Here is a 22,971-nt window from a genome sequence, read left to right as displayed (position 1 = left end):
TACGAGCCTCACCTGTATTTAGATGACCCCCTCCCCTACCTACACCAAATTGATAGCACTACGTAGTTACCTGTAGGCCTAGCCTACACGTCTTATATAGCCCACCGGCTGACACAGGACGTTAAACTAGAATAATAATAATAATAATATTGTGGTGTAGCATCACGTGACTAGCTTCTAGTATATGTTGCGATTTTCTTTCGTATGTAGATAGGCACCTTCTCTAATCAATCCTTTGCAGCGATCAAATATCAGCTTATTTCTATCTACTCGATTGCGGGTAGCCCCTCTGATCTTTTGAGCTCGATCACGTATCGTGCCACATTATCTACCGTCTGTAAGGTCAACCCTAATATAATAATTCTTTACCCCTAGAAACTAGTTCTAATAAAGCTAGATTAGTAGTATTAGCCCCATAGCTAGTCTATGGACTAGAGGCACTTCATTATTCAGAGCTATCAATATTAACGCGAAAGGTGCTTCTATTTATTACCACTATACTCCTAGTACAAGGAAGTAAACTAGTTGTCGGCAGTGCGCTGCGTCTGCGTAGTTGCTCGTAATTCGTCTCGTCCTAAACCTCCCATATCGCTCATAGTAAACCACATCCATATAGAAATACAGATACAGTATCCTAAAAGAAGTACTAATTGCGTGCTCATTAATGAGGTCCGCCATCGATTGTTCTTCCCGGCATACCACAACATGAGACCAAAAAGGCACTTCACAATAGCCACATCCAAGAGCACTAGTGGTGACCATGCAATCGCCAGATCCTTGCGCGTCGCAGAATCTCGTCCCTCAAATTTGAACAGAAGCATAGTTGCTACCACAACCGATATTATGGAGGTCAGGGCGGAGCTGCAGAGCAGTCCCTCGGCGGCTCGAATGAGGGCTGTTTGTGTAGGGTGGAATTCATCGAACGTGAGCATGGCCAACGAGAGCCCGGCGAGCAAGGCAGATACGACGTTGAGCGTCAAGTAAAATCTTTGTAATCGCTCAAAAACTAGAAAAGCTCGAGTGTCTAGAATTTTGTTTACTCGGTCTAGTCAACGTCGGTCCTCTGGCATGGGAGGGTATGGTCTCACCTTTGAGCGTTCCAAAGAAGGCAAGCATGGTGGCAGTTTGCTGCGCTAAATCTAGAGCCGGATCCTATTAACCGCGTAAATGGCGTTATCTTTGGTGCTGTCATAGAAATGACGATTCGGATTGGGAAACCAGATTCTCGTTTCAACCCCCACTTTAGATTGTGCAGATGCTTTTGGACTCGCGCGTCATGCATGAAAAGACGTGCGCATAACTGAAGAGACCCCGGCGCGATGCAATTGATGATTTGTCAAAACAAACTTCCACTATCTCAGATAATAATATCAGTCCTCATTCTGGAATGGCCTTCAATCACACAAGTGCGAACTCCATCATGCCTGCTTCGCCCCCATGGCCTTTTTCAAACGCCTCCCCTTCCATGTAGCCATGAAGGTAACTGAGTGAAGGAAAAAAGTAAGTAGATTGTAATGCGCAGAAAAGGGCAAGATGTGACTTACCATTCACCAACAAGCTGGTACGTCTTGCTGTTCATCTTTGTATCTGTAGCACGAATACACAGAGGGACTTGTCCACCAGAAAAAGCGCATATCAGATCACCGTCTTGAACAGGTAGGTCGACTATACCCAACGAGTTGTTGTCTGTAACAACCAATGCTCGTCCGCAAAGAGCAGTAAAGATCCCATCGTCATAACACTTAGCGAGACTATCAACACCCACAATAGACTTGCTTGCTTGTGTGGACCATGCCTCCCAGAGTGTGTCAACCTGATGCTCACTGAGGATATTGGCTGGACCCCGGGGTCCATTGAAGCGAATCCTCGAAGCGACGATTGTTCTCCGAAACATGTTCAGCCTACTGGCTTGATCTAAGCCGATATTGTCCCAGTTGCGTAATTTCTCTTGCAGCAAGTGCAATGTGTTGTGCACGGATGTGGCCTTGTAAAATTTCTTGCCTGGAAATCTTTCTAGAACTTGTACGCGAGCAATAGGCACGCCGACAAGTGTTAGAACACCTTCCCTGGCCAGAGCTTGCGCTTTTTCTGATGAACCACAGGCTTTATATCCATTGGGCCAAAGTAAAATCCTCTTTCCTCGCCGTATCGTCCAATCAGGACACCAGCTCGGCAATATAAGCCGAGACGGAACATTCTGGTTGTGATGTGACAGAATCTCCAAGGTCCCTGAGTATTCAATAGTGGTCTTCACAACGGCTTGGTAAAGATGCTGAACAGACTGTCCGTAATTTGGAGCCAATTCGGGTATCTGGCCTATGAGTTTGTACACACTAAAAATCTTATCCCGTGGATCTAACGACTGTGATGCTCTGAACTTGTAAAGTACATCTACAACCTGCTTGCCTTGCTTCAAGCCTTTTTGGTATTCTTCTCGCGTGAACCAAAGGTGATGAATCGACGTAGGCGCGACATGTCGGATTAGGTCAGCTTGTTCTGGTGGAACTATGCCCTTGAATCGATAGTCTCTAAGAAGACTGAATGCTTTGGAAAACTCCTCGCCTTGTAAAATGCACGCGCCACATAGGAACTGGACTTTCGTTGCAACAACATATTCCTGAATAATCCATGCGCGACCCCACCATTGTCGTTGTGTCAGTTTCAAGAGGGCATTCCAAGATGATGCCAGGCTATGATCGCCCGCCATTCTTGCCACTGCATCGAGATCACCTGAAGGCAGTTCCGAGATCTTCTGTAAGAGATTCAGCGCTCGGTCGCTGTCATCTGATTCATTGCCCAGAAATATTAGAGCCTTCTGACAAAAGGTAAACACCGCCCACATACGCGGGACTTGGAGGCTTTTATCCTCCGTACTCGTTTGATCAATACAAAGCGCGTCAACCCACAAGACTCTAGCTGATGTCTTGCAACGGAGGCACTGTAATGCGCATTGGAGGTTTCGAGTAACAAGTACGGGTCGTCCATCAAGGATAACGGTGTCTGTAGTCGCGGGTGCGCCCCAAACGTAAGATAGGGCTTCATAAGCCCCCAGACTATCTCCTATCGTCGAAACCGATAGACTACATTGAATCGTAGAATCTCGGTCGCCTGGTAAGAGTAAAAGGAGGCGAATTCCCCAGTTTAGATGCTCATCAACACCAGAACCCGATGATGCCGCATCCTGGAGTGGGTGATATAGCTTGGTAGACGACTCTGGTGCATCTGTGAACCCCGCCATGAGTACTACTATGAGGAAAACTTGATTAGGTTGCCGAAATAGAAGAAGTACTACGTCGAGCGACGTGCTGCGATCAGACACAAAGAATTTTTCAGCCTCCTAGGTTGCTAAATCTTAGTATCCCATAAAGCCAGTTGTTCAGAGCAGTGTGTGAGAACGTTACCACTTAGTTCACAGCCTTGCAGTCGCGTGATGGAATACCAAAAGAAAGGGACCTCGATAAGGATATGAGCGTGATTGCAGTGTACTTAACAGTGTCATGCGAGTCGTGGGCAGAGCCTCAATCTATCTTCAAGCAGCGGCTGCAACGTACAAAGGTAAGTAGTAAAACAAGTGTTTCGCAGGCTTGAAGATGGATTGCCTCAATAACATGGAGGGGCTTGGAAGTAGATCGGCGCATCGCTAAATAACCATTTCTGCACGTTTTACCGTGCAAAGCCGTCGCAATTGGTCGGATTCTATATGCGCACGCTGCAATAGATTGTGTTTCAGGCCACCTGCATATGTGGAGTTTATTGCAGCTTTAGCTGTAAATTACGATCTGTCGTCAGCGGGGTGAGGTTCCGTGCATAAAGAAATGCTATTCGATTAGCTCTCTCTCTGTAGGAGCTGGCAAAGGAAAAGCGTGCGGCGGATGTGCGCATTCCATCTGCAAGCCCTTTTAGCACCACTAGCCGAGCTGTAACTACCTACCCATACAGGTTCGCTTGTAAGACCTGCTCCGCAATCTCTTTTCAAAACACACTCTTACATTTGCACGGTACCATCACTCATCCACCCGCTGGAATACATTCTGACTAATAAGTATGTACCGATCTATTAAGCACAGTATACATTGTCAGCACAATGTAAACAGGTTTCTGAAGAGAGTTCTCAAATACACGTGCATTCTGCTTACTACTATAAATCTAGCCATGTCATCCTCTAGACCAGCCAGGCATCTCCCATAAACGGGCTTTAACAGTGGACCTAGAGCCACGAAGAACGCGTCTTCGAAAAGTTAGTCCTAGGACCTGCTCCGCTTACAACACACCGGCGTAATTACGCCACTTCGCCTTGGAAAGACCTAGAGCCACAACTTCATCTTTCCACGCATCAGGTGCCTTGCTAGAACTACTGCCTAGCGTAAGGCTTCTCAGCGGTTCCTTCTTGTGCATGTGTGACTTTGGGTTACAGAAGCATGTGAATGGGAATATGCTTTGTAAAGGACACCTAGAAGTAGGAGCTAAGTTCGGATGCGTCGAAGCGTATGTGTTGGCTAGGGTTGTCGATCGTATTAAGCCACATGAGTAGGTAGATATGCCCAACTATAGTGACGTCCCAGGACGTTCGAGTCTTACTAAGACCCATCATGTTCCCATAGATGAAGCCATTGCGGGCGTTCCATCGCCTTTACCTTGGTCTCTATAATCCCATCGCATCTTGTGACCTATACGCCGTATAGGTAGTATGATAATGATTTTACTAACTAATTAGTTATTTACTGCAAGGCCAGACGAAAACCGTGCTTACCTCAGACTGGTGCCAGCGGCGTCCCGAGATTGTGATGTCCTAGATAACGCAAGCACCCCAAATGTTACTCATGAAATCAAAGACAGGATCTTGAATTTAAAACACGCAGAACTCGTAAAAAAAAGGGGAGACCGAGTTCTCGGACTGTCTACTTGAGTGGGTAGTTGCACTCGTTTATACAGAGTGCGCGCTAGTCTGTTTGTGAATAGGGTGACTGGCAATCACGTGTTAAGGGATCACAAACCAACAAAAATGTAAAAGCTGCATCAGTTTTCTAGTTGCGCTATATGGGGCAACTTCCTAGTGCAATGACATCTTTTTATCACTGTTCCTGACTAACTAGTTAGTTACCTTGTTTACGCCAACATTCACAATCAATGCTATGTCCATGAGTGGTACCTTGAGTCGTAATGACGACGTGCTTAATATTCTGGGTTGCCTTGATGCTCCCAGAATTCTTCATACCACTGTTTCACAACTTCCTCGGGAAAACCTATAAGTTCGCTAACAGTTTTCAACAGAGCGCGATATATCTGGGATGAACCTGCGTTATGAGCAGTATCAACTATATGCCGTGCGAGGTGGAGACAGGCGTCCGTACGCAGGTCTGTCAGGTGCTCCAGGCGTCGAATCGACAGCACTGCTTCCCGTATTAGACCAATATTGGGTGTGGACAGTAGAATTTGAAACAAATCATAGAAGGTGATCCGCCGCTTTCTTGGTTCTGTGAGCATGGGCACTAAGAGTGCAAGTTCTAAAGCGCATGTAGCTTTTATCATCGATGGAGGTAGTTTCTCGAGTTCCTTCACGCCCCTCATGAAAGTTCTGTCTATCCAAATACCAATTGGTTTAGCATCCTGCGCAATATTTGGTGGAAGATTTTTCAACCGCTGTGCGAAAGCGAGCCAACTTTTCGCAATGATATCTGGATTATTTGCCAGTCGTCTGACCTGCACGTCTGCTTTATGACTGCGACACTTAGAAAGCACTATAAATATCATCTCAAAATCATCTATAAGATCTTCCTCTGGATATGGCGAGCCAGGAAATTCCTATGTGTAGAAATCTATGAGATCATGTAGGAAAGAGACGGGATATGGCACTTCTGTACTGGTCGTCGAGTCCGTTACCGCTATGGTGGGAGGTTCGCGAAAGAGGTGAGTGGAATTTATGGTTCCATCAGCAATCATTTCGATGGCCACCATCATGCTTACGAAATCCCTCTTAAAGAATGTTCGCAGTAATTTGCTGTTATCGAGATCCAGTTGTAAACGTCTGCGAGCAATCTCGACTTTTCTAGGGTCAATTGACGCCAGGTTCATTGGAGCCATCACTTCAATACCCGAATAACTGATTGCGCGGTGATAAATCCACTTGTATCGAGCAATGAGTAATTATGGATGGATCTCAGGGCTAACATACTTAACTAGTCAACTGATTGAGTTTTAGGGTACTACTTCTATAAATACCGTCTGGCGCCTGCATAACCATCGCTTCCAATCCAGCAATACGTACATAGAAGCTCATTTCAGCAGTTCCATAGGACTGAAGGGCCCAAACCTGCCACTCACGTTCCAACCTAGTATCGCCTCGTCAACGTGTCCTGCTCAGCAAGAGCCCTTTTAAGCCTCCAAGGCTGTAAGTTATACATAGTCCTCAAATTTGGGGGCCCGTTACGATCATGTATGTAGTTGAGATTGTGGGTTGATGATTCAAGAAAAGATTTCGTTGTAACACAGCCATGACAAAGCACGCTCCCTAGTAGTCAGCCCGCTACGTTGCAGTGCCACTGAGACGCAGAGGCTTACTTCACTAACGCTATACATATCACTCGTCTGGAAGTATGTTGGTAATATTCTGAGGGGATCTAATAATATCTCACGAGACAACAGCTGCTAGGCCCAGTTTTACAGCGTTCGTCTGTGGAGATGCATCCCATTTTGTATCACGGGTCTACAAATATAGCTCTTAGTGTCGCATTCTAAGACTGTCGCTTCTAGAGCAGCCTAAAAAAAGAAGGCGTTGAACACAGCCTCTGCTGCCCCCAATCGTCGAAATAATTAATACTTTAGTTTGCAAATTACCAGCACCGTTCACCTTTGCTAGACCCCCGCTTCGAAACACTGCATTATAGAAATATGGTTATACTCAGCTCAGAATATTCATGGATGGATGACTATGGCGCTAGGCAGCAGGCGCCAGAATGTCCTCTTGATGCCAGCACGCACACATGCGCTGATGGCGGTGACATGTTGGCTGGTTTTGGTCTATCTGCTGTTACTCAAGAAGCGAGCACTACCTCGACTATCCAGATAACTGATAACCAGCAGCCCCTATCGCTTGACTACCCTGCATTAGTCGTTAATCAGTGTATCAACTTTGACTCACTTTTTACAGATGCCAGCTTTGCCTCCCCTAACCTAAATCTCGATTCTACAGACATTGGGCAAGACATTGAGTTTCTACCCACCTTTCCAGGTTACGCTCCAGCCCAACAAATCATCGATGCAGAATCCTTCTACCGCAATGCTGCATCGCCACCTATCTACCAGTATACGGGCCTAGCTATTGGAGATGAAGCTACAAATCTACTTGACGTAAATACAGCGCTATCAATACAACACACTCTAGATATGAGTTTACGCGAAGAACTAGAGAGGTCAATCTTACGAGACGTACCCTGCGTTCTAGATCTTGGAGCCGGATCAGCGACTGAGTCTAGGAGAGATTCTAGAATCACTAGCAAGGGTCTGCAGCTCAATTACGAGCAAACGCTGCAGAATGCAGAGAGACTCAACAAGCAGGACGAGAGGATTAGAGAGCTAGAGCTATCTCTGCAACAGCTAGAGCAGGCCCATTCAGAGCTGCCAGAAGCGTGAGTGCCTATCCCATTCTGAATATGAAGAGGCCTCTAACGTAGACGCGCAGTTTTATTGATATCCCTAGGTACGCTTAAGCCTACGATAACTAAATGTAGATCTCTAACGCGGGTGCAGGCAATGGGTAGAGGTGCAGACAAATATCGAGCAGTACTTAAAGCGGTTTACAGACTGGGCAGAGGAGCATATGCAAGCTAGTGCAGGCGATGCGGCCCAAGTGAAGGATAGGGTGAAGGAGTTGGAGGCCGAAGTGCGGGCGTTAAGGCAGTGTGTTGATAGATCTAGCTAGCAAATCTCTAGTTTCTGTACTAGCTACATAACTGTAGACTAGGACATGAAAGTGTGTACGCTTGTGCTACGAGGTTAGGCTATACTTCTCTATTCTTGATCTAGGTTTGGGGCGAGACAGCTGTGAGCAGTAAGGCGTGATGTTGCTGATCACTATTAGGGAAAGGTATTTATAGGAGATGACGCTGGAAAAAAAGCATAGGAATAAGCCGGGAGATAGATTATTAAATTAACTAGTAACTAGCTAACTACAGTACTAAGCAAAAAGTTTTCCCTTTTTAGCCAAAACCCAGCCATCACCAAAGTTAACCCCGCATGCTTTAACCACCCAAAACACCAGCAAAACTAATTATTTGAGATTTTGCTGGATATATGTGCCTCCTAAGGCACAATGTGATAGCAAATCTATGAGATAGCAAAGACAGGTTCGGGGACAGGCTGTGAGCACCGTAAAGACAGAGAACCCCTAAGAAAGAATGAATAGAATAACTAGCTGCTTCACATAAAAATTCATTGTAGTTGGAATGACACGGGTTAAAACCGATACTTCCAAGGAGCGCTATCTTGATGTGAGTAATACAAGACTCGAGTTCTTTACTATCCACCCTTTCTATATTGAGATAAGGGATTTGAAAACAATCTGGAGCCTGAGTGAAGTATGACAGAAGACAGCTCCCATAAAACGCGAGGGAGGCGGGCTTGGGTCAAACGCGACATGACTAGATAGTGTCCTGCATAACCTATGCACCTATCCTTATTAGCGTTCTACTTGGTACTTGCTTAAGGCAAAAAATAGTGCAGATGCGTATAATCAGAGGTTTGCAGAAGTGGTGGGTGCGCAATGAATAGAAATCGGTCGGAGGGTGATGTTGATCAAGTTGCCGGGTTGGAGACTGAGTTCACAAGAGCAGGGTGTTTGTAAGTTAGTTGGGAGTTGTGCACTACGCTGCTGCCTTGCGCTTTGTGTCCTCATTACCACCATGATTCACCGAGTGCAGATTTTGCCGCCCGTGATTGGACACCCAACGGGGTGGTTGTTGTTGTTTTGTGACTCAGTTCCATCCAGACTAGTGCTGACTTTTCGATACGAGGGCCCTGAGGCCTGGAGCCCGAAGTCTCTCGTTCGAACCGCTACTTGGGCCATGTCCTTTATTTCGACTTCTTGATTTTTGGTGGGCTGAGGTGGGCATGCCGCTCTTTTATGTGATATACATTATGGGCCCATCGCCGCATGCGAGCCACTCATGAGCAACACAAACAGAAAGAAATAATAAACTAATTATACGTTTTTTCTTTATCATAGCTAGATACAGTGGCTTTTGGCCTAAAATTCTATGCAGTGGTTAAAAAAGGAGAAACATTAAGAAAGCTTCTTCACAAAACTAGCATCCCCTTCCTACAAGTTAAAGGTTTAAAGAAAATTCAATTTAACTATAAATATAATCTCTACATTTAGTTCTTTTACTCTTAAAATTGATTTTAGTTTTTTTCCCTAGAGAGGGAGGGATTTAAACTGTTAATCTTGCGAATTCCTTAGAATTGTGGTAGGAGAACTTTAGCATCTAGAAGAAAACCCCACTGCGCCGCCCCGATATAGGTAGTATAGAAAGAAATCTTCTTAAGATGTCACGAAATGTGTCCACAGCTCATATAACTGCTGGTCTCGGTCCTCTTTCTACTCACGTTGCTGGCACTTTTTCTCCGTCTTGGAATCTATGTCGTCACCCCATTTCTTACATTAGTTAGGTATCTTAACCTAAATTCAACGCGTATATCGTTAGTAATCACTACGTATTTTATAACGTGGGAATTAAAGTACTATACTATCGATCTAATAGGGTGTAGGCAAAAGCCCTAAATCTGCGTGGTTAGTCTCTCTCGCTGTACCTCATACAAACATTGTAGCTCTTGCACGACTAGAACAGGAGAGACCTTACAGATAACATCGCGAAATCAAGCTTATAATCGACATAACATGTCCTGATACTTACGTACTAAAATCCTCGATACCAGATATTGGTGCCAGTAGTCTCTAAGCCTATCTATTCACACTATGATTCCAGTCCTGTCTCGAACGATCCTTCAACAGCCATCTCACTATCCAAATCTGATTCTGGTCCGCTCCGTCATCATTGAAATTTTCAAGCCAAGCCCGGAACACCATGGACATGAGCATCTTTTTCAAAACCTTACCTATAAACATCTCGGTAGCCGCATATGAATGTAAAGCGACAAACGCAATGTCCAGCTTGGACAATCCTAGGTGCTTTTGCGTCGAAACAGCATATACTGTGATGAGCGCTAGTATCACTGCTTCCCAGGATAACCAAATCCAGAATCCTATCATTACCAATGCAGTATTTCCAAGACAGTCCATGATTAGGATCGTTATCGCCGCTGCTCGTGAAGTTATAGTGAGTTCGTCGAAGTACTTAACAAGTATGACAATGAGCATAATCATCCCAGCAGTCGTCACTGCGTTGGCGTTTCCAAAAAGAAAGGCCAAAGCTATATCTTCGGGTCGGGTTCTTGTTCGAGTCTTGAGAGGTAATTGCATCGAGGGGGGTTCTTTGCTTGGTTGTCAGCTAATGGCATTCTGAAGCGTCTTCATAAGCAGGAAGGAACTTACTGCAAAGAATGCGGATTCTTCTGGCATCTATCCACTCACCCGAAATCGCTTCTATCGTAGAATCTGTGACAGCAAACGCTTTGGCTTCATTTTTGGTGTTAATCACAGATTCGGTGGCATCGGCTGGGTTGGATGGGGCCCGCCGCAACACAGAAATGAACACTGGGCAGTCGAATGTAGCCAGCAGCCCATCGGACCTATCCGCACCTGCTTCGCTGTCTGAATCTACTCTCGTGTCCGAGCTGCTCCGAGATTCGTACTCGGGTATTGACATTGCACTGGTGAGAAAACATGCGCCTGCGCCATTGTCTCCGGCCGAGTCGTCTTCCTGCATGATACATATCGGGCCATTATGATCCTGGTAAAACGTATCATCATCCTCACGATAGAATTCTATGCGGTAGATGTATGTGAAACCATCCTCGCCACAGACTCCCACCGCTATGGACCTCGAGGGCCACTGAGCGAGTTCTCTTGGGTCACATAGCAGCGCTTTCCTGCGTCCGTGAACTCGTAGAGTATTCATTTCGTCTGTATCAAACCTTAACCAGTAGTTGCGTACCGGGGTAGTGTTGGGATAGAGAGGCAACCAGCGGTTTTCATGATGTTGCTCTGGGCGGTCTCTCGGTCCGGCTGCAGAGCAGAAGAATGAGAATGGGATTCCTCCGAGGCTCCAAAGAATAGCGCTTAGACGATCAGCGGGGTTACTCAGCTGGCAAAGTTTCTGCACGCTGAAACGAAGCAAACTTGCCAGAATGATGTGAGTGTCTTTCCGTTTAGTAGTTGTACGCACACTCAGCTCCTTCCAGAGCTCTCCAAAAAGATACTCTTGGGATTCGGTCAAGAAAAGCATATGATCAAATCCTATCTGAGACCTTCGTAGCAGGCGTGAGAAGAGGCTTGTGACGCGTAAATCAAAGTCAGGCCATACATCTCTGGCCTTGACTCTGGAAGTGCCATAGCTAATCCAGTTTACCGGAAACCAATCAGGAAACATCTGGAGCCCAAAGAGGAAATCCAAGTCACAGCCGATCATACGGGGATTGGTGCCAGTGCTGTTTAGTAGTTTCACTTGGCAGGTAAGGTTGAGTGCGCCTTCTTGCAGAGTCCAGCATCTTCCCATCCAATCGCTGATATTGATGCGAGCCAGAACTTCACTGGCTTTTGCTCGGCCAGCATCAATTCTTGAGAGCATATCGTCCAAGACCATTACATGTTTCGCTATAGCGTAGATTGCTGCCATCTTATTGATCGACATAGTCTTGAGGCGCCGCGTCTCAGCATCTCGGCCAACAGGCACGCATAATGTATCCAACCAGAACAACTCGTTCTTCCTGCTCAATCTGAACCGTGAAAGGTCCCAAGCTACCCCGTGGTGATAGGCTTGACTGGAGTTGGCTGTAGATGCAGCACGAACTGATTTATAGGTGTCGACACGGAGCTCAGCAATGTGAGCAGCAACTCGGCGCAACTGACAGCAAGGCAATGAGTTGTCGTGGGGGTTGCCGAGTCCATGAGACCAAACATGAGATATGGCCACGTATGGTGTATGTTCCGTCAACTTCACGATCTCTATCTCAGGCAGTCCGAAGCTGTCATGATCTTTGATTTTCACCAGTGGTATGCCTCCTTCATTGATGATTTTCTCGATTTTTCCACTTGGTACTCGAACATGGGGGCAAGAACATCCTTCTTTCGTATGGCGAGATGTGTACTTGTTTGGATCGATATCATTTGCGACACAAGTCTCGTCGGAGCAGGCGGCGTGTGTTACATGTGGGGGAGAGCGATTGGCGAGCCTTGTCATGTAGTACGCCATAGCATAGTTGTGATTTTCGCACATCTGACGTCTCCTATAAGGGCACCACTCGTGTTTTTCAAAGTGCTCTAATAACACTTGAGCCGCGGGAGATGGCGGCTGTTTGGCGGGGTGGAGGACCGGTTTTAGTTCGAAGGGATGATACATCTTGCGGTCGTGTCCATCAAATTGCAGTAGGTCCCACTGTAGACCTATGATAATGATTACCAGTATGCGGATTGAGAGCTGTATGACGGGGAGAGGGTGTGTTCTTGCTAGTGGCAAGGAGTCCAAACAGTCAAGAATGTGCCAAACAAAGGAAATGTGATCATCCATGGCATAAGATCGTCGAACTGCCCCTGGTGGACCGTTTGTATTCTTGAAGCGCTGGTTGGTCTTCTTAGCGCCCTTATTCAGCAAGCGACAAATCTCCTTGGACGAAATAAATGACCCAACACCCGGAAATGCAAATGGAGGTTCCCCTTCCTGCATTACACAAGCAGTTAGATCCACATAACTGTGTGTAAATGCCTCGATTGTGCCGAAATAGAGCCAACTCTGGATGATTGAGGCGAGATGTGTCGGCGATGTATCTTCAGGGATTTCCTCAAGTCTTGTGAAGTCGATACCGTATCGTCTTGAAGCTGCAACAAATTCTGCGTGCTCCAAAGGTCCCGGTGTCGGACATGTGTCGCTGCTCACCAAAAGCGGTACTAGTAGAGGGTCAGCGTTACAATCAGGTTCAGGGAAAAGATCCATGGTGCTTCGCCACAGAAATCAAGTTGAATATAGAAGGGCAAGTCACTGAGGTGAGATTGATGGGGCCGATAAAGTCAAGAGCATATACTCAACTTTCTATCTATAACTCACCCTCCCGAGCCCTGAAACAAGAGAACAATTATAATTTTGGACCACCTCTTTTGGCGCCGGGCTCAGCTTCGTCAGGCGTCCCACAGCCACACATATCACAACAGGAAAGTAATGGCCAATCAAAAGTAAGCGAACATCGCTTTTTCGCTTCGCCAGACCACATTAAGAAGTGCCCCCTTGTCATCTACATCGTGTCCATATTTAGATCCTCGGTATAAGCGCAAATAGCAATGTCCTTCGAAAATGTCACAAAATTCAAACCCAGAGGACGACCCGAGGGGATCCACCGGGCACTCCCTCGGGACGGTCCGTTACCGATCAACGTGTAGAAGAGGTGTATTAATGGGGTCGTATTGGCTTGCTACATAGTTGTCTCTAAAGTTGCTAGATACACTAAAATTATCTTTAATATTAACTAGTATAGAAGTCTAAAAAAGGAGATAATAAAATAAAAAAAAAGCTTCTTCAGCACTAAAACTTGATAATAAAAGCTCTTTCCTAAAGAACATAGTATGAGAATAAGATTAGTTTAAAGTACTAAAATATCTTTAGATTTTAGATGTTGCTTTTGGTGGTAGAAGGGGAGATATTTACACTCTCTACCTTACGAATTCCTTAGTATTGTAGTAAAAGAATTCTTGAGATCTTGAAGAAAAACCTACTACGCTACCCCTCCGAAGAGGTATATAATCCTCACGAACTACACAGAAACTCCGTAAGGATTCTTCTTAATTCTATCCTTCAATATATTCTGTGCTTACTCGCGAAACACCTTACATAAAAGTACACTACTAGTACACAACGTGCAACACTACAATACACTAAAGCTTACCGCTTTGCAGCTACCTTGATTCACTCTGAATCTCTCTTTCCGCACCCAAACGTCAACCCTTAGATACTATAAGTTTGCTTCTTTATCCCACACGTATATCTACTATCCAGCTCCAGATACTACCATGTAGTATACCATACCTTTTCATGCCACATAATGAATCTGAGCCGCGACATCATCACATCCGTCCAGTCTACATCTAACACAACTCTTTAATACTACAATAATCTCTAATCTTCCTAGCCCACTCCAAACCATACAGCTCTCCCATCCCCACCAGACGACATTTTAAATCGTATATCTAAACCTCGGACTATCATCTCCCAACTCAGCAATTTCCTCATCGCTTAGACTTTGCACTGCTGCATCCTCGTCACCCCGCTCTCTCTTTGCATTCGCCCTTGAGAAGTGAAACCACAGAATACAGTAGCACGAGCATGCGAAGCCCACCATTGCCATTGTGATGCCGTGGCCCTTGATGAAGCGGGGGCGATCGGCAGTTGGATAGATCTGTTTGTGTCAACATTAGCACTTGGGTGTCAAAGAGCGCACGAAGGAAGGGAAGGGGGGGGAAGGAGAGGAAACATACAAAAGCACTCATAATCCCCGCACAATTCCCAATACTAAGCTGCAACCCCGTAGCCGTAGTCCTCTTTCCATATCTCGGTAAGTTCGTCGGCAACCACGCCAGCGGCAACCCGACACAAACGTACAATCCCATCGCCACCAAAAAACACCCGGCGTAGTGTACTTTGGAGTTTGAATCGCTAATCAGCATAGCGTATCCCACAATACTGACAAGGCCCAGGAGCACACTGTACAACCCGCGTTTCTGCTGGCGATCGGAAAAGTGCGCTACGAGCAGGTAGGTGATTGCGCCGAGGGCATAACACGGGATAGTCAGAACCTGCACCATGGCACTACTCGCCGTCGTATTAATCGAGCGGATAATCGTAGGCAGGAAAGTGGAATAGCCGTAAAGCATGGTATCAGACCCGAACTGCGCAAAGCAAAAGGTCCAGACTTTCCAGTCTTTAAACGCCTTCTTCACGTCATCCCAGTGGAACTCGGCCGCTTTCTTCGTGTACCCCGTTTGGCGCTTGAGACGGGCGGCAGCAAAAGCTTTTTCCTCTGGGGAGAAGAAATAGGCGGTTTCGGGGGAGTTGGGTAGGACGAACCATGTTGCGATGCCGAGGAGGAGGGTGGGGATGCCCTCGAGGATCATGATCCAGCGCCAGCCGCGCTGGCCGGCGGTACCGTCCATGTGGCCGATTGCGTAGGCGAGGAGGCCGCCGCAGGCACCGGCGAGGGCAGCGGAGACGAAGAGGTAGCCGATGCGGAGGGCGAGTTCGCGTTTGGTGTAGAAGAAGGTTAGGTAGACGGCCATGCCGGGGAATAGTCCGCCTTCTACGGCTCCCAGGAGGAGACGGCATGCGATGAGGCCACCGTAGCTTTGTACGATCCCGGTGAGAGTTGCAATGATCCCCCAGGCGAGGGTGATGAATGCGATCCACCGGGAGGGCGTAAACTTTTTCAGAACCAGGTTTGAAGGGAGTTCTGATAAGATGTAGGTGACAAAGAGAATCGAAACTGCGGTTTGGAATTGCGAGTCATTCATGTTGAGATCCTCCTGGAGGCCGTAGAGCCGGGCATTCCCAATATTGACTCTGGTGTTGTAGTTAGTATGTCGATGCTGCCAAATCCACAGGGTTTTTTCAATGGTCCAGTCTCTTCCAAGCAAGGAAATCTCTTCCAACTCACCTGTCCAGGAAACTGAATAAGTACAACAGCATAACCACTGGGATAATGTAGATATCCAGCTTGCGCACAAGCTTGGCCTCGAAAAGAGGATCAATCCCACCCCTCTGGTCAGCAATTTCCTCGCTCTTCTTCGCACCGCCTGGTGTCGCCACATCGTACTGTTTCTCAACGTCGCTCATCGTGTCGTCAGAACCGTGGTGCTGTTTCCTCGGAGAGAACCGAATGACTCGTCGCAAAGTCGCAGTCGCGCTGGATTCTTCTTTTTTTCTCTTTGGTTGATTGATGTGCGTTGTCCTAGACCAACAAAAACAAGAAGAAGAGAAAAAAAGAAGAAGTTGCTTCTTAGTTCGCAAAATCAGCCGAAAACCAGATCCGTCATCGTGTCGTTACCCTGAATGCATTGCCACGAAGTGGAAGAAAACGGAAGGCCACTCGTGCTTTAAATCCGTTGGATTATTTCGAACATTGGACGACACAGACGACTTCTGCAGGGACCCACTCTAGAGCGAATTGCAGATCCGTGGCGGGGCTGCGACTGGAATGGTCTGAGGCGCTAGCCCCTTGGAGTATGACGTGAACGGCTTCCTTGCTCATGGCATAGATACGCCCGCTGGGCAACTGATAACGAGCCAGCGGGCGGATGGACTTGCTTGCTTACCAACTTCCGAGGTTGCAGATAATACTCGAACGAAAAAATGGGGTTTGTCATGTGTTGGGTTGTATTGTGTCCACCCTGTGTAACTGTACGTAATGACCTCATTTATCGGTTGGTGACTATGGTGCATTAGTTTGGAGTAGTAATGTGTTGCTTAGCCAATCTGATTTGTCTCTAGTTGTACTGCTGCCATCATGCTGTCAAACCAAGAATTGTTACATCGATCTTGTTCGTCCACGGTTGACCTCATAGCTGATCGGTCGTCTTGCGCTGATCACAGCTAGACACTGCTGATCCCGAATCTGGTCGGGTTACACAGCATTAGCTCGCTCTTCGCCAATATGCCCATCTTTCGCCTCATACAGCATGAATATCACAGTTTGAGTAGTATCAACCATCTCGGCTACTTTCCGTCTTTAAACCCAATAACTTGGATAGCCAAAAGGTGCTGGGCTCAAATCGACAGGAAGCGTGAGACCGGCGTAGATGTCAATCTGAGCTGAAGGATCAACAGGAGATACCACCTCATCGCGCGGTACTTCGATTTCCGCAGCCACAGGCTCTGCCCCCATAGATCCGACATGCTGGGTGCTTGTATTGGAGAAACTCAAGCGCGCAATGGTTCGAACTTCCGTTGCCACTATCTTTCCGAGAGGCCAAGTGGACCCCATGGTTTTCAGAAAGCCAATACTGAGGCTGACACGGTCGCGGGCTATAGTAAGGGCATGGCCGTCAAGCAGATATACGCACGCAGCTACCTGTACGGCAGCCAACTGTGCCGTCATGCACGTGGTGAATAGATTGTGTCTTTCAAGAGCACAAGGAATTGCGAGTAGCCTCGTTGCAATCTCTGTGGCTTTTAACACGCGTGCAGTGTGTGCATTACGCCCAGCTTTCGGCACGAGCGTAAAGGGCGAGGGCGCTATGAAGCCTCGTGTAGACATTTCACCTGGACAGTAGCCTAGCGACGAGTAAGGCCGATGAATTGTCGACATTATGCTGCGATCATGTCAATGTGTTTTCAAAAAAGCGGAGAATGAATACTTACATGGCGATGATCATATGTGCCATGAACCTGTGGAAAGAACAATATCAGCAAGAATTCTAGGCTCTCAACACAGCTGTTCTCGACATACATGACCTCGTCCACTTCGCCGTTCATAAGAAGCGGATCCTTCTTGCATGATGGTAGCAAAGACGTCCAGATAGCAAATTTAGCATCACAACTTTCAACAAGAGCTTCGTTTATCACAGTGGTATGGATAAACGTGTTCATGACTAGTATGGTCAACACGATGCCCTATGTCAATACTGCATCTTCGGTTCAAACTTACTAAATGCGACAACCATGGCAGCATCATATAAGTAAGTGATTGAAGAATATACTACCTCAATCTTTGCAAGCTCGCGGAGCTGGTACTCGGCCCATGTTGACACGGGAGGGATTTGCTAATTATGTTACCACTTGAACAACTCTAAGCACGTTGGTATAACATACCCCACATTTGTAGTACTCGTCATCACAAGGCAAGTCAACATTGTTTGGCACTGCCAGTAACGCGTGGAATGGGGTGTTGGTGACGATAGCAAAGTGCTGATCCACAATATAGAGCATGTAATAGGTTCTCCGCCATGACTCCTCCAGCACAGGGTCGCCTTCGCCATACGCGTGGGCAAAGTCCCTTTCGTTCATGGAAAGTTCCAAGGCAAGGGTAACAGCTGTTTCTAGCCTCTTGCGAGCCTGGCTCTTGTGATTGCAGTAAAACTCTGCGAGCGCAAATAGCATCAGCGATTGGACGTTGAATGGAGTGCGTTCAAGCGTGGGTGAAGCAACTGCCTTGAGAGCTGCTTCATGATAAGGCTCCGATGGCACCCAGGGCGCGTAGAATGAGCCGATCCATTGCAAGACGAGCAGCAAGACTGGCATGCCATGATTCTCTTTCAGACGCCTGGTTTGTAGATAAGAGTATGGCAAAACGATGGGAAAAGAAGGCCAGAAGTTTTCGAAAAACAGTTCTAGAAGGCGATCGTTGTCGATGTGGAATGTCACATGATTTTGCTGAAGAAAATGTGATGCGGCGAGCGAGATCGTCTCATCTGTTGTGTTGTCTGAAAAGAGATTCGACGATGACTGTGCGCAGATTGAGTCTGTCGGTAGATGCTGCTCGGAATTCTCACTGCTTTGAGCAGTGGGTGTGTTGCGCGGTGTGCTTTCGGCTTCTCGCTGCAATCGTAACCGTCGTGCTGCGAGGGCTGCTTTATCTAGCCCTCCTCTTCGTGACTTTTGGTAAACGCATTCTTTCCCATCGTGCTTGCATCTTTTGCATACAGGCTGCTCGGCATCGCACTTGACGTGTCTGCTGCGGCATTGAACACATGCCAATACAACCCGCTCAATACGCTTTTCGGTCGATGGTTGATCCATCAAAGATCAATGGCGTGACGGAGTAAATGGGGGAATTACTTGGCTGGAGGCGCGGAGGCTGACGTGTTATGCAGTGCAGGGGGATGTTTCTTGGGTGTTCATATGCTTTGCCCAAGTGCTGTTATTGCCAAGTGAAAGGTCGTTGTAAGGCTAACCTGAGTGTCAGATGTGGTCATGGTTGCCTTGTCGGTAACTGTCGGGATAACCGTCGGGGCCGCATTTTCCCAAGCAATCTCGCGTTTATGCAAAAGTAGCGACATGCAATACGTTGAACAAGTGATGAGATGCTTACGCTGAACACAATTCATCTTGTAGAAAGCGCGTAATGGCGTCATTAATTTTTTGCCGTTGCCCGGCCTCTTCTACCCTAACCTTACAATAGAAAACCACACTAATACATTTGTACAAAAAAGAAACTGCAGTGGAAGCCAGCCTTCGACATACGATGGGCCAACACAACATCCAAACGGGGTCTCAGAGCATAAAGCATATCATCGTATGCGTTCCCAGACCTGACGGATCTGCATCCGTGCCAGCTGGAGGTCGCCGCTTTTCCATCGTATATCTATGATTTGAGATGAACTCGTTCGCATGTGCGAGTCCGGAGGTACAGCTCGCGGATCTATCGCAATTTGCCCTGTTCCTGGGCTTCTTTGACCTGCTCGAAAACCTGTAATCTTGTGTTAGTTTCAAGGACTTATGGAACGAATCGAGTCTTTCATACCTTCAACATCTTCCTACGCGCGCCAAGAGCGTTAACTCCGCGCTTCTCCAAACCTTCGTCGTCAAGCTCGATGAGCTCCTGCCACTTGAGGTCCTTGAGGTTATCAGTGTACTTGTGCAATCGGAGACTGCGGAGCCAGTTGGGAATATCCGAGAGCAGACCAGGGTCGGTAGGATCTTCCGGAGGCTTGGAGCTGCCGCGGCGACCTCGGGGAGATCGACCACGGTCAATGTTGTCACCAAGGAAGCCGTGACCATCATTGTTGCCTCCGCTACCCAATCCAAACTGAGCAAGGTTAAGGGCACCCATGCCGTTGTTCATCATTCCACCTCCATATTCAGCAGCTAGGAAACCGTTGGCCTGGGGAGAAGTGAAGCTACCCATGGCTCCCATACCCATACCCTGGCCCTGCATTGCAAAACCGGGGGAGCTGGGCCGAGATCGGCGGCCGTTCATGGCAGCCAACTGTTGGGCCTGCAGAGCAGCCGCTTGCTGGGGAGTCAAGACCTGGCCCATCTCGTTTGTCATGAGAATGTTTCCATTGCCCATTTGAGGCATACCAGGCGACATGGGACCGTTGTCTGATGAGCGAGCGCGACGGAACTTGCGCACATCATCCAACTGAATACGGTTGTTAACAGTAGAGAGTGCAGCAAGCTTCATAGCCGTGGCATTGGCAACCATATCAGCCTGGTTGTTGGACTGGCTAAAATTGGCGACCATGGGGGTGCTCAACTGCGATGCCCAGCTGCCACCTGGCTGGTAAGAAGGCGAAAGGAGTGGCATGTTGGAGTTTGCTTCGAGAGCGTTCAGAGTAGTAGTCTGCACATTATTGGCATCGTTCTGGAGGGGAAGACGAGGAGATCGAAGACCGGCGGATGGAGGAGGCTGCGAAAACTGGCCCATGGGCTGTTGCTGCTGTTGCTGCTGCTGGCCAGAGGACTTTGGACGGTTCGTGCCTTCGTTCCAGGGAGATGCCGGCGGAGCATTGTTTTCCCTCTTGTTGTCCTCGGGGGCAGAGATGGTGGGAGCTGCCATTGAGCTACGGTCGCCGACAGTGCTGTTGCGGTTTGACGCCGGTGCGACGCCTACAACATCGGTGAATTCAGCTTTCTGCTTAGCAATAGCTGCGGCCGCATCTGGGAACATGCGGTTGATGGTGGAGGTTTCCAGGCCCGAGTTGCGTTTTCCAGCACCCGGGGATGGCGGGGGGCGACCGAGGCCCATGGAATGGCGGTTTTCGCCCGTGTTAAGCTTGCTCATAGCATCGCTCAGTTTCTGCGTCATTGGATCTAGCACATGTCAGCATGGGAAAGCATTGGAAAAAAAAACAAAATTAGAAATTCTTACCCTTTTCTCCAAAGTTAGCAGGCGAGAGTACTCCAGACATGGGCACGTTCTTGGACATTTGCTGCAGAACCTGGATAAAGAACCTAATCTGAACCTGGGTTGTCTGCTGCAGGAGAGCGTAGAGGGCAGCGGTCCTCTCGGCCTCGCTAAGAACGCGAAACCACTGCTCGATGGCGCTCAACTCGTCCTTGAAGTCCTGATCGAGGGTGGCTGTCGCCATCTCCTCGAGCGTGGTCTCATACTGGTCAATGTCGGCGAGCCACTGCTGGGCAGCACGCTCCATCTCGTCTGGGTTGCCAGACTGAGTGTTGTTGCGGCCAAAGTAGATCTCGGAGGCGGGGCGAATGCCGCGGTTGGCCAAAGGCGAGGGGAAGCCGCCCAAATCAGCTGAGGCGCGGAGATGATGGTTTGCACCGAGCGAAGAGCGGGCCTGAGGCGGGCGGAGGGAGGAGGAGCCCTCGGGGGTGCTGTTCCTGTTGGCGGCGATGTGGCTGGCCGACATGATGGCGGTAGTGGCTGACCGTGGCGGGCAGTTGGTGGGTTGAAATTCTGGGCTGACAGTGAGCAAGGCGAATACGAGAGGGTGCGGGCAGTCGAGATGGGACGTACAGTGTCGACGGATGGAATTCAGCGTCAGTCGGTCGAAGTAATGGATGCACACGAGTGTCTCCTGCAGTCCCAGCTGTGCCTCAAAGGAGAGCTCGAGGTGCGAAGTGTCAGGGGAGAGACAGGATCGCGGAAGGGCTGATAGGCGCAGGCGAAGGCGTGGGGAGCGCTGTGCAAGAGGGGACGGGCAAGCAGCGCTATAAGAAGAGAGCGGGTAATATATCCAGCAACAAAGAAGGGAAAAGGTCGGCGATAAGGAGGCAGACCAGCGGAAGAAGGTCACTGCCAGAGGTAAAGAAGGGGACAGTGAACTCTTGTCAGGACTCCAAAAGGCGTTGGTTCGTTAGCGTGCAGCCAATCACGGCACCCTGCGCAAGACTGAAGCAACGGCACGACTGGCCCAGCGCTAGTCCTCAGCTGTTACAGATGATGCGAATGCCTGGTGGAGCCAGGTGGTCTTTGGGGGCCTTCCACGGCCATGCCCCAAAAGCTTGTCCGCCTCTCTTTGCCTGCTCGGGCGCCCTGAGGCGAGGGTGCGTGTGCGTGTGCGTGTGTGTGTTGTATGTACCTAGTAACCCAAGTACTGTACGTACACATACCACGCCTCCGCATCCCCCGGCACGCCACCCAACCAACCAACCAACACTCATCATCAGCCACGGTACCATACCATCGTCGTTTCGAGTACCGGCCAAACGCAATTACCATGCTGTGCTTATGTAGTCAGTATGTAGGTGCCTCATCAGAGATACCACGGCTGGTTCCGCTGTCAGTTTCCGCCCGGCATGCCATGTCTGTGTGCTCCTGCGAGGCATAAAATAAAAATAAATAAAAAGGGCACGATTCGCAAGCCTTCTGTAACAGGGTGCTGGGCCCTTGCCGCGCCTCCTCCCCATTGGCAACGCCTGCGCGGGGGGGACCCATCAAACGCTCCAGCAAACAAAAGGAAATGCTCCGGACTGGCTGTTCATGCGCCGCCTGCAAATAAATGCCTAGCCAGTATCATGGCTCGAGGGGCCGACTTCCTTCGGCGCCCCCAATAACTACAAAACCTGGCCCTTCCGACGACAACGACGTCGTATTTTGTTATTGCAGGAGCACTCGCCTAGGTTGTAGACCCGACACGGCTTACCTTACCCGCTGCTTGCCTGTTCCGGGAGTCCCGGCAAATAACTACCACCCACCCAGCACTCGGCCAGACCACGTGCATGATTCGAGTCGTGCCAAAAGAAGCGTCGACTCGTGCAAAAATCGATAAATCCTTATATTGACATCAATGGCTTTCCTCGACGCATAGACCCTTCAGCGCAGCCACGGCTTGGCATTCATCCCAGCCACTCCTAGCTGTGTCTACTACATATTCCCCGTCTATGGAGGCAGACTGTCGTGTCAAGGCCACGCTTC

At 48.3% G+C, this 22,971-nt stretch overlaps 7 protein-coding genes across 7 annotated transcripts; 1 reads left to right on the top strand and 6 right to left on the bottom strand.

Moving 5' to 3' along the window:
- Positions 1-2,528: 2,528 nt before the first annotated feature.
- Positions 2,529-3,238, bottom strand: COCCADRAFT_91181 (uncharacterized protein; the record flags this gene model as incomplete). The annotated part of the gene is made up of 2 exons (XM_007712224.1): positions 2,529-2,617; positions 2,731-3,238. The coding sequence occupies 2 exons, from the start codon at positions 3,236-3,238 to the stop codon at positions 2,529-2,531; spliced, it is 597 nt and encodes a 198-aa protein (XP_007710414.1).
- Positions 3,239-3,826: 588 nt separating this feature from the next.
- Positions 3,827-5,140, bottom strand: COCCADRAFT_24748 (uncharacterized protein; the record flags this gene model as incomplete). The annotated part of the gene is made up of 7 exons (XM_007712183.1): positions 3,827-3,887; positions 3,990-4,054; positions 4,137-4,228; positions 4,272-4,401; positions 4,635-4,667; positions 4,751-4,789; positions 5,102-5,140. The coding sequence occupies 7 exons, from the start codon at positions 5,138-5,140 to the stop codon at positions 3,827-3,829; spliced, it is 459 nt and encodes a 152-aa protein (XP_007710373.1).
- A 1,748-nt stretch (positions 5,141-6,888) lies between these two features.
- On the top strand, positions 6,889-8,762 carry COCCADRAFT_24747 (uncharacterized protein; the record flags this gene model as incomplete). The annotated part of the gene is made up of 7 exons (XM_007712182.1): positions 6,889-7,625; positions 7,679-7,696; positions 7,747-7,896; positions 7,956-7,969; positions 8,078-8,083; positions 8,437-8,486; positions 8,679-8,762. 7 exons carry the CDS (start codon positions 6,889-6,891, stop codon positions 8,760-8,762), a joined length of 1,059 nt encoding a protein of 352 aa, XP_007710372.1.
- A 1,193-nt stretch (positions 8,763-9,955) lies between these two features.
- COCCADRAFT_3487 (uncharacterized protein) lies at positions 9,956-13,103 on the bottom strand (the record flags this gene model as incomplete). The annotated part of the gene is made up of 2 exons (XM_007712171.1): positions 9,956-10,485; positions 10,547-13,103. 2 exons carry the CDS (start codon positions 13,101-13,103, stop codon positions 9,956-9,958), a joined length of 3,087 nt encoding a protein of 1,028 aa, XP_007710361.1.
- A 1,231-nt stretch (positions 13,104-14,334) lies between these two features.
- Positions 14,335-15,986, bottom strand: COCCADRAFT_91090 (uncharacterized protein; the record flags this gene model as incomplete). Its single annotated transcript, XM_007712223.1, has 3 exons — positions 14,335-14,556; positions 14,636-15,713; positions 15,808-15,986. 3 exons carry the CDS (start codon positions 15,984-15,986, stop codon positions 14,335-14,337), a joined length of 1,479 nt encoding a protein of 492 aa, XP_007710413.1.
- Positions 15,987-16,884: 898 nt separating this feature from the next.
- Positions 16,885-18,506, bottom strand: COCCADRAFT_77407 (uncharacterized protein; the record flags this gene model as incomplete). The annotated part of the gene is made up of 5 exons (XM_007712222.1): positions 16,885-17,461; positions 17,511-17,537; positions 17,599-17,740; positions 17,797-17,911; positions 17,961-18,506. Coding segments are annotated over 5 exons (1,407 nt in total), but the record flags the coding sequence as incomplete, so codon positions are not given.
- Positions 18,507-19,509: 1,003 nt separating this feature from the next.
- COCCADRAFT_3484 (uncharacterized protein) lies at positions 19,510-21,463 on the bottom strand (the record flags this gene model as incomplete). The annotated part of the gene is made up of 3 exons (XM_007712170.1): positions 19,510-19,557; positions 19,612-20,903; positions 20,962-21,463. The coding sequence occupies 3 exons, from the start codon at positions 21,461-21,463 to the stop codon at positions 19,510-19,512; spliced, it is 1,842 nt and encodes a 613-aa protein (XP_007710360.1).
- Between the last annotated feature and the right edge of the window lie 1,508 nt (positions 21,464-22,971).

Source organism: Bipolaris zeicola (assembly GCF_000523435.1).
Source record: "Bipolaris zeicola 26-R-13 unplaced genomic scaffold scaffold_40, whole genome shotgun sequence".
In the NCBI taxonomy this organism is placed as follows: domain Eukaryota; kingdom Fungi; phylum Ascomycota; class Dothideomycetes; order Pleosporales; family Pleosporaceae; genus Bipolaris; species Bipolaris zeicola.
Note: the sequence above shows the minus strand (reverse complement) of the source record. Positions and strands in the feature narration are given on the sequence as shown.